Raw genomic sequence first — 10,422 nt, forward strand, 5'->3', positions numbered from 1 at the left:
AATTTGTGGAGGCTAAGTAAGGCCTACTTGTTTTTCTATTTATTTCTTATTTGTTTTTAATATTAAGAAAAAAAAGTCTTTTTTGACAAAATTCTCTTAACTTTCCTGGAAATAATACAGATTTATGGAGGAACAGAAAGCTATGACTCAGAAATTCACAACTGAGCAAGAGATTCTTCTCCAAGAGCTGAAAAAGAAACATGTGGATGAACTGGAGCTCCAAAGTCAGCAGTTACAGGAGAAGCATAAGCAGCAGATTTTGTCTCTTACATCTGAGTTGCAAGCAAAGCACCAAGCTGAAATTGAGACACTTAAATCTACACTAGAAAGTAAACAGCAGATTCAGCTTCAAGCTTGTGTTGCTGAACTACAGACAAAGCATCAGACAGAAATTGGTGAGCTGGAGGTGAAACACTTAGCAAATCTGGATTCGTTGGAGTCATCCTACCTGTCTGAAATTCAGAATATAAGGGATGAACACAATCAGGCGCTCGAGAAGCTGCAGCTGCAGCATGCAGAACAGCTCCAGGAGAAGGATAAAATGCATCAAGCACACGTGGTTCAGGAGATAGAGATGTTGAAGTTAAAGCATGCTGAAGAACTTCAGCTTGCCCAAAATAATTTGAAAATTGAGCTAGCTACTCTTCACATGGAAAAGCTTCAAGCCATGGCTGTGGAAGCAGAAGAAGCTCATAAGGTGCGTCAGAAAGAAAACTTGGTATAGAAGGTGAAATTTAATGGTACATTGTGTGGGACCATCTCTGCCCTTCTTCTTGGGGTGGACTCCCTCTTTTGTGCCAGTGCTAACACTTGTATGTGGCCATATTGTGAGCTGAAATAGGAAACAAGGTGAAAATGAAGTCCATCTGTTACTTCCCTCCTGAATGCACAGGCAAAGGATTTTTCTATCTCAGTGTGTGGGGAAAAGGTACAAAAGAAACAAATATTTTAAACACAATTCAGTTTGGATGGTTTCTATTTTTTGGCTCAGAGTTTCTCTGCCTTGTAGAGTTACCATGTGATTCTCCAGAAGTGATGAGAATAAAATGACTGTAATCCTGTAGGTTAAACTGCATCTCTAAGAACCTAAAGATTCTCCCTAGTAGCACAGTCTTGAGAGGAAGAATAGAAGAAAGGTATCTCTAAAGGTCCCAGGTGGGGTTTTGACAGCAAGTGAGTGGACCTTGTTTTACTCCTTTTAAACAGAGGTCCTTAGCTTTACTTCTTCATGAGGCAGAGGTGTGAGCTCTTTCACAGTTCAGATGGGAAAAAAATTACCCAAGGCTCTCCAAGTCAAAGAGGTAAGAAGGCTTAGCTCATTGCTAAAACTCCAGAGCCTTCCAGAGGGAGATGTACTGTTTTTCAGACTCGTCTGTTACCATGCCCAAGATTACGTTTATGTCATTTCTGTGCCCACAAAGGCTAAGGAGGAAGGTCTGGTGTGGGCAAAAGGTGAACATTTTTCTCTAGTCCTGTCTTTGCTAACCTTCATTTTAATTGTCCTTGAGTGTAAAGACCTTCAGAAAGAAAAAGTTGAAGATTGTGCTGATTGGGAGTGCTGCCATTTACAAAACTTGTACTGGAGAGGAAAAGAAACCATTTCAATTATATAGAAAGTGTATATATCCAGGTGTGCCCATAATTCACGAGGCATTATTGTTCATGTTTACTTAAAAGGCTTTGATACAGCAGGATGTGTGCTTTACAAATATCTTTGTACTTACTTTTTCCCTTCCCTCTTCTTAAAACAATGCTTGTGCAGGATGATTTGAACACAGCTCTTCAAAATCAAAGGAAATTGCTGGAAGAAGAAAAGCGTCTGGCCCTGGATATATTACGTGAGGAAGTGGTGTGTATGGAGGAAAAGCATAGGAAAGCACTCCAAGAGCTTCAAGATCTTCATGAGGCAGAAATTAAGAAGCAGAAGGAAGAATACTCCAGGGAGCTGGAAAAAGAATTGGGGAAGCTAAAAGCCCAGCATGAACATGAGCAAGAGGTTAGAATGTTGTTGATACCTAAACCCAAAATAATTACCCTAAAGTAATTTCAGTTTCATTAACCTTAGAAGTCAGGCTGTGTATCTGGATTCTTCTTGGATTTTTTTAATAGTGCCAGGAGTTAAGAGACAAAGTTAAAAGCCTTGTTTTACGTCAAATGACTCAAGAGAATTCATATGTGTGTATTAGCCTGATTTATTGCTTTTTTCACTTACTAATTTGGAAATTGGATAGTGTGCCAAGTAACTCTAGTCACTGCTGTACCCATTGTATTGCTTGGTGCACCACACAAAAGACATCTAGGTTTGATGAGATTCCTTGTGGTTTTTTGGACTGTCAGGTTTTGGAGCTGGCGGTGGTTTCCAAGTAGCTTTTGGAAGAATAGCTTGCCCAGGAAGTTTAATTTTGTTAGTTCTTGGTGAAGTTGTCTTGATTATTAAGTTTTTAAGCCTTTTGTCATAGAAAAAGGATTTCACTCTGTTCTGATTGCTACAGTAACTCTTCTTAAAAGAGGACAATAGAAAAAAGGAATAACAAATGAACAAAATAACTCAAACCCTTCTCTGATATTTTTGGTGGACTTGTGTTTAATCTCAGGGTAATTGCATGAGATGTGGCAACGCAATGTTTCACCCCATTTGAACAAGAGAAATTGCATCTTCAAAAAAAAAAGCTTTCTCTATGTTTCTCTCCCCCTCTTTAACCCTTATTTCTTGGAATTTTGCTTTGACAAATGTCTGTTGGATGTAACAAGCAGGGAGTATGTTGTTAGTCTGAGCTGACGGTCTCATGAATACAGGAGATACTTGGTACCTAATGCCTTGTTGCTTCTTACCTATTTTTATCAACTTGCTTTTTCCTGCAGTCATTGAGGTGTTAGGCAGCAGAGCTTTATGACCCTGAGGGTTTGAAAGGACTATTATTGAAAATACTCTTAAGAATTTGACCAAGCTTGAAGGTTTTGTTTCAGTTCGGTTTGGTTTGTTTGTTTTTTCCTTAATTGTAACACCAGGGCTAAAATGTTTTCTATTGCTTGCTTGTCTGCAGATGTATGTTTCTGCATCAGCCTCTGAAGTAGAAACTGTGCGCAAAACTCTTCTGGCTCAATTTGAGGAGGTCAAACTGAAGCAGCAGCTTCAGTTCCAGGAGGAGATTGAGCTGCTAAAGTGTCAGTCGGAGGTACTGCTTGAGCAGCAGATTGCACAGCTGAAGGTAGGGTCTGATTACAGTGAACTTCAGTGCAAGCTGGAAGTGTATTTTTCTGAAAAAGCAGTATTGGAAATAAGGCAGTGCTCTGTAAGCAGGTATGGTATTTACTACAAGGTTGTCTTAAAATCTTGAACTGGATGTTGTGTCCTTCAAACAAACCAAATCAGTGGAAAGTATTTGCTCTAAACAACAGTCCTTGCATATTTGTGTTCACTTTGTGATTTGAAACATTTTCTTCTTGGTGTCTGCAGAAGCTGTGCCCTTGGTCTGTCATCCTTTGTCTGCTGCACTCGTGTATATGTGGCAAAAAACATTGAGTGTGGTTGAAGCTTTCCCCAAGGGGTGGTGACTGAGCACTTAGTGCATGAGACTTTTTGTAGTTGTTCATAATTTCTGCTTTCTTGGGTTCATCATTTGAGTTCCAAACTTCCATCTTGATGAGCATCTTCAAGAGATTTCTCCCTGAAAATTACCTTTGTTTGGCCTTGTGTACAGTGTAATAACTGCCTGTTCAGAAGCACATGCCAAGCTATTCAATGACTGGAGAAGACACATCCTGTGTTATAAGGATCAGGGCAGCTCACTGACATGCTGAGGGCAATGCTTGCATTCACCACCCTTATCACTATATTGAGCATGTGTTGTGTTCAACTTGGTGAGCATAACCAACTCAGATTGGATTAAGTACTACATCCTTACTGACTTCTCCTTGGGAGATTTCATCAGATCCATTCCATTCCTTTCAGTGCTCCAACCTGAGGTGGGACTCTTACTAACAGTTGCACAAACCTCTAGAACTGGATGCTGCAGTTGTCCTGAAAATTTCTCCTCTTTTCTGCCTTTGACCCACAGTGGAGTCCTGGTCATTGTTTGACCCCTCTCCATCTGGTGAAACAGAGAATCTTTTGAAACAGAGGACATAAGTGTGTCCTGAAAAGCCTCTGGAGGTATATTGGGCATTGCTGTCCTCAGCTGAACCCCAGCCTTTACTCCACAGACACTGGGACTGGAGTGACCATTGTGGGGATTCCTGCTTTTCTCTCTTGTGCTGCCTGGACATTTCAGTTACTGCATATCATTTGGGACACCAGAAACCTTTCTTTCAGCTGAATTTTTGCCAGGGGTAATTCTACTGCTAGTACAGCTGCCTCTGTTTTGTTGGTTGGTTTTATTTTCATGAACTTTGCAACATCAGGCTGAGCTGTGTTGTGGTCTGATACAGGCTTTTACACTGAGCCTTCCCCTCCCTATTTCCCCCATGCTCATTTATGGGATTGTCTTCATGCCAGCCAGTTTCCTTTTCTTCCCCTGCCTCTCCTAGCAGATTTTAGGTATTTAGAGTTCCTTTCTACATCCTGAGTTACTCTTTAATGGATGCCCTACTTCTGAGAAGACTAGGTGGCTGTTTCAGAGACTTCAGAGACAGTTCCACAATGTTGCTGTACCACTGAAGGAAAGTCCTTGTACCCCTTTGTGCATGTTCATTTGTATCTTGCAGACTGATCAGCACTCTGCTCTTTGAGTCTGCTCAGTGCAAGAGCAGGCTGAGTCTTCCACAAAGGATCCAGGACAGTTCAGGGGACTACATATGTTCTCTTCTGAAGTCATTATTTCATGCCATGGGAAAGGGGTGTTCATAGATCAAATTGCACAGGTATTTTTATACTGTTACCAAGAAGACTCATCTCCCAATTCTGGTGTTGCAGAAACAATTGCTAATCAGGGTTCCTTTTAGCATCTTTGATGGATCCCAAAACCTTTTTTCAGCTCTGTGATTTGCTGATGCAGGAGTGGGGGATGTTTAATAATCTATTCCTTTAGGAGACTTCAGATCACTCTGAGGTTAGTGAGATCCAGTTAAATAGCTTCTAAATCATTTACCTATGTTGAGCTGCCTTTGCCTTGTAGATTCTCAGTGTGTTGTGTGGTGATTTACCAGATCTGTGGAACTCAGTACTGTGTATGTTGTACTACTTGCAGTTGGTGAAAGGAGCTTCTGTCTGCCTTTGCCTGGACTGTTTTCTGTTCCTCTTCACCATCTCAGCAGGCTGAAATAAGCCAGAGCTCAGTGAGCACATTTAGATAGTTTATTTATCTACTTATGAATTTTTAAATCATAGTTTCGCCATAATTTTGTTGATTTGGGGTATTAAGTGTATATACATTACTGCTAGTTAATCTGAGAGGTAAGATATGCACATTTAAAGAAAAAGGAGAAGGCTTCGGTTGTGTGATTAGTTTTTTCTTGAGTTTGGTAGCTTTTTTTTTTCTTCTGTAAATGAAATTATATGTGACTTCTGCAGGAAGAATTTGAAGCTGAAAAGAAGGCATCACTACATGATAAGGAGCAGATGCTGATTCAGGAGAGGGAGAAGGCACAGGCTGCTCACCAGAAGGAGCAGGAGATGTTATTAGCCCAGCTACAGGAAAAAGCAGCAGTAATTATCCAGGTGTGTGGAAAATATTTTAAACCTAGGTTTTAAATGTGCTTTTGTGGTTGTGTTTTAGCACAGTGCTTTCACCTTTCTCAATAGGTATAAAAAGGGACTGTGTATAGTTCTTGTGATCACTGGTTTTCAAGGTGTACCCCATGATGGACTGTTTTAGTTGGAGTGCTACTGCAGGAAAATGGAAATTGAGACTGTGCAGCAGCTTGAAAACTGGTTTTCAGCCTTTCCTCAGGGAGGGTAACAGTGCTTTATAAGACAAGGCTGGATGCTTGCCCTTCTGTTGCCTGTGTATTAATTGCCATCTGTATCTATCAGGTTTTTCTGTCAAGCAAACAGTGCTCTAGTAGCTTATGGACCATCTGACCTGGGAGGACATAACAGAGCCAAGAGGGAAGTTGGAATCCCAAAATGACAAAGTTCATACTAATTTTGCCAAACAAACCAGAAATTAATTCTTCCTGTAAAGCTAATCTCTTAAGTTGAATCTAAGTTACCCAGAAAGCATTATAGAGAGAGGGGCAGCTTGAAAAAGGTGCCTGGTTTAATTAGCAAGTTTAGAAGGGTCAAGTTTTTTTCAATGGCTAAAATAATAGCTTTGAGTTTTCAAAATAGAAGAAAAAATGAAATAAATAAAAGAAAAAATTATCTCAAAATTCAGGAAGTTCTGACAAAAATGTGAATTTGCTATATTGGCCTGTTCTGTCAGGCCTTTATGTTTAGTGGAAAAACAGAGTAACACTAAGGATTTTCTCTACTGGAAGAAATACATTATTGTTTCCATGCAGGATTTGATGAGGGGTGAGAAAATTTTACTAATTAGTTGGCTTACTTTTGAGGCAAAGTTTCTAACAAAACAGTGCTTGTTTGTTTGGCAACAAAATCTGGGGATCAAGGGTAGTTTTATCATACATATAAGTGTATTTATTATTTTATTGGGTTTTTTAAAGTGTGATGGAGGTGTCACCTGAACATATGAGAAGACATTTTTCTAGAAGATTGTTTTTGGGAAAATTTGTTTTGCTTCTAAAGCAAAAAATGTTGGCCAGCCCTGATGATACTGGATCAGTTTGCTGTGCTGCAGTGTCAGATTTTATGCCAGGACGTTGCTTTGTGTCTTTGAGTCGTCACAGTGAAAGTGAACTATGAGCAACTAATTTATGACACAAAAAGTTTTTACAAGCTTTTTGCATTTCTTGTGTCTGCTGAGTCTGGTGAGGCAGCTCTGTGAAGCAGAATCAACATCAGAAAAGGAGAACTAAAAAAATAACCATTCATTTTTAGTCTTCCTGCTGTCCTCCCTTCCTGGTACTTGTGGAAGCAAATTTGCATAACAGCAGGTAATGATTGTGTGAACAAATACAACGTTGTGAAGGGTCAGATCGTTGGCTGAAGTTCATTGTTTAAGCAAAATGCTTGACTTTGTTGCATCCTTACTGTATTTTCCAGCTGGAAAAGAAAGTGGAGTCTTTAAACCGTGAAACAGAGGAGACCAACTCTGAACTGGAGACGCTCCTTCAGCGGCGGGACAGGGAAAACCAAGAAGGAGGGAATTTGGTAGCCATGTTGAGATCTGATATTGAGCAGTCCAAGGAGGAAAGGTTTGTACATTTCAGGTTATATAATCACTTCATTTGCAAGGGTTTTTTTGAGGTTTTTTTTGTATTACCAATCTTACTACCGATTATGCCTTACCTATCTTGATACGGAACGCAAGGTTTGGTTTTTTTCTTCCTTTGTTTTTTCTTGTGGTCTTGTGGGGACTTTGATCTTGGAAAAAGCTAGGAAATGGAGAAAGCCTCTTGGTCATTGAAAACTTTCAGTGCAATGTAGATTAATTTTGATATGTCTTTGGAATGTGTGGATTAGAGAGAAGCTGACAGTAGGTTCAGTGTCTCTTATATCAAGTGCATGCAGTTTTTGAAGTGTTGGATATGCTTTTGTTTTAGGAAAAATCTGCAGGAGTCTTATCAGCATGTTTTGAAATTGCTTGTTGAGTTGGTGAAGGCCACAATAGCTGTTGAGGACCTTATCTGCAGCAAGGTTGGTCTTTGCCTTGATGACAGTGTGGCTTCTGGAGATTCCAGAGGTCACAGTATCATGGAAGAAATGGGATTCATGCAGTGTTTCAAAGCCAAAGAAAAGCATCATCTGGAAAAAGGTGAGTACAAACCTGCATGATTGGATGAAGTCAATTCACATGCTCGAAAAACTCCTTTTCATCTCCTTTTACATGGATGAGGTTCAGAAAGGGGATATCTCTTGTTGCAGTGTTTTCTGTCTCTTTCAAAGTTGCTCCACACGTAGGACAGTGTCTGTCAGCATTCTTTTTATTTCATTTCCTTTAGTGGGGCAAATACTACCATGTTGCTGGGAAAGGCTGGATGGGTTATAGGGCAGGAAAGATTAACTTGGTGAATGCAGAGTTTCAGGCCCAGATGTGTAGCACAGTATTTCCAAACCTTATGAAGACTGTCTTGATTTGTCAGCATAGAGTTATTGATGTGTACAAGTTTGTACCCTGTACTACATCTTCAGGATCAAGCAGTGTCACTGCCTGGTGTCGCTGGCTGGGCTCAGGTGTTAACTGAGCAGCCAGTTCTGTCTCATTTTGCTCTGTGTTTGAATAACTTGCTTGTTTTCAGTGTATGAGCTGCTCGATGTCACACTCTCAGAACACAACCCGCTGTCTCCAGTGGCTGACGAGGGATCAGAATTGAGCCAATACTTTTGTGAAAGTGGTTTTGCCAAGCCAGAATTGGCATGTGAAAATGAAGAAATGATACAGAGACTTTGTCATCGTTTGCGCACTGCAGTGGACAGACTTCTGGAACTGGTTACAGAATCCACTAAACAAGTAAATCTCTTTCATCTCCATAGATATATAATTATACTGCAAGTATGAAACCTGTTTTAAGGCTTGTGTATTTGGCACCCTGTAGAATTGGCTACTAAAAAACCCAGACTTTTGTCTGAATATGCAACAAGCTATCAGTATAGGGAAGCACATGCATCCCCTGCTCCTTACAATGAAGGTTTTGCTCTTATTGGATAATTTATTATAAATGAGACTTCAGTGACTCTTTTTCCCCTCTAGCAGATACTGTAGAAAGAGTATAAGTTGGTTGCCATAAGTAGATTTAAACTGGGATTTTTAGATATATTTGGTAACTTCAGGAGGCCAAGAGTTAAGATGTTTAAGCGGTTTTTATTGCACTTCACACCAGTACTTCTTCAGCATTAATAAGCAGGTTCAAGAAAACTTGGTCCTATGTAAAAATGTCTTGGGGATATGTAGACAGCAGAAAGCAAGCATCCTTGTAATTATATACTCCTTAATTGTGATAAAAGGAGCTGGACTCAATATCATGAAATAACTTCAGTTTCCATTCCGAGTTTTGCAGTGTCTAGACATTCAGCTTTGGAAAGGGAGGCTGTAAATCTGAGGTAGATGCCTGAGTACTGTGTACACTTAGAGGATTTATTTTATTGCTACAGCGATTAGTTTGTTGAGGAAGGAAGCCCCTAACGTAAGAGAAAACATAAAGAGAGAGAATATATCTGAAATTCATCTTCTCATCAGGTATTTTGTGCAACTGAGAGATAAACATCTGTGTGAAATATATATTCACCATCTTCAAAAATCCTCTTTAGAATGAGATGCTTAAATTTGTACTTTTGGGTACTGATGCTGGTTCCACTAGTATGTAGCTAGCTTGTGGTTAAAGCACTTGCCCAAGCCGTAGCAGATCTAGATTCCAGGTCACCTTCATCAGCTGCCTTCAAGAATATTTTGTTTACCTCTGTGAAATAGCCTGCCCACCAGGTTAAGCTAAATATAAGCTAGATGGGAATGGAGCTATTCTGTTCCTTTCCTTTGAACTTGAGACACTGCATGTGGGAATGCAAGGTACAGTGTCTCGGAGAACTGGTGCCTTATCTTGGAAACCTGATGATGCTGACTGCACTGTCTGTTAGACATCCCTGAATCTCTTCAAGAAATTAATTGCAAGGATGCTTGGAATTTCAAGTGGCTCAGGAATTGTCAAGCTGAACAGGTTAGCCAACAGGAAGGTATCTCTTTATGCACAGTACAGAAACTTCTGTGCCTAATGAAGATCCGTGGCAAAACACAGACCTGTGAGTACAGGGAGTTGCCCAAGTGTCCGGGGCTTTTGGACAAAGTCAACCTAGTGCTGTAATGAAACTTCAAAACCTGGACCTCACTGCATCAATGTTGTAAAATAGTAAGAGGGGCTTTGTTTAAATGTCTTGTAGTATTGTTACATTGCATGTGCATTCAAGCTCTGATCCTAGGGAAATGGTTTCCTTTCAGCTGGAGAAAATGCATGAAAACCACACACAGTTTGAAGAAGAGTTCAGCCGCCGCAACCGGGAAACCGCCCAAGTGGTCAGTCAGCACCAGGAGCTCATGGAGTGCCTCAGTGAGCAGAGTGAGGCCAAGAACCAGCTGGCTCTGGAGCTTCACAAAGCAGAGGGTAAGAAACCAACATGAAGAGATTTCACTGTCATTTATTCGTAGCTCATTCCTGCAAATATCTAGGATATGTTTTTGTGTCTTGTCTTGTTCGTGTGCCTGTGTACGCTCCATTTTCTGCATTTCAGATTACTAATTTACTTGATGCATGGGTCTTCTCTTGGAAATTACTGCTTAATTCCTTCATGTGTTTCCCTGGGGCAAGTGTGATAGTGCTTAGTCCTGTACATACGTCATTCACTGTGTGTAAAAAAGACCCTAATATTTAAAA

General features: G+C 40.2%; 1 protein-coding gene across 1 annotated transcript in view; it reads left to right on the forward strand.

Moving 5' to 3' along the window:
- The window catches only part of PCNT (pericentrin), a 100,925-nt gene that overhangs the window by 41,412 nt on the left and 49,091 nt on the right, over positions 1–10,422 (forward strand). Inside the window, exons 20-27 of the mRNA XM_010001110.1 lie at positions 121–697; positions 1,763–1,996; positions 3,045–3,209; positions 5,510–5,656; positions 7,103–7,254; positions 7,603–7,814; positions 8,299–8,510; positions 9,990–10,152. Of these exons, the coding sequence (XP_009999412.1) occupies positions 121–697; positions 1,763–1,996; positions 3,045–3,209; positions 5,510–5,656; positions 7,103–7,254; positions 7,603–7,814; positions 8,299–8,510; positions 9,990–10,152 (1,862 nt within the window). The remainder of the gene's footprint in view (positions 1–120; positions 698–1,762; positions 1,997–3,044; positions 3,210–5,509; positions 5,657–7,102; positions 7,255–7,602; positions 7,815–8,298; positions 8,511–9,989; positions 10,153–10,422) is intronic.

The sequence above is a fragment of the Chaetura pelagica genome, unplaced genomic scaffold (genome assembly GCF_000747805.2).
Source record: "Chaetura pelagica isolate M959 unplaced genomic scaffold, ChaPel_1.0 scaffold611, whole genome shotgun sequence".
Taxonomy (NCBI): Eukaryota; Metazoa; Chordata; class Aves; order Apodiformes; family Apodidae; genus Chaetura; species Chaetura pelagica.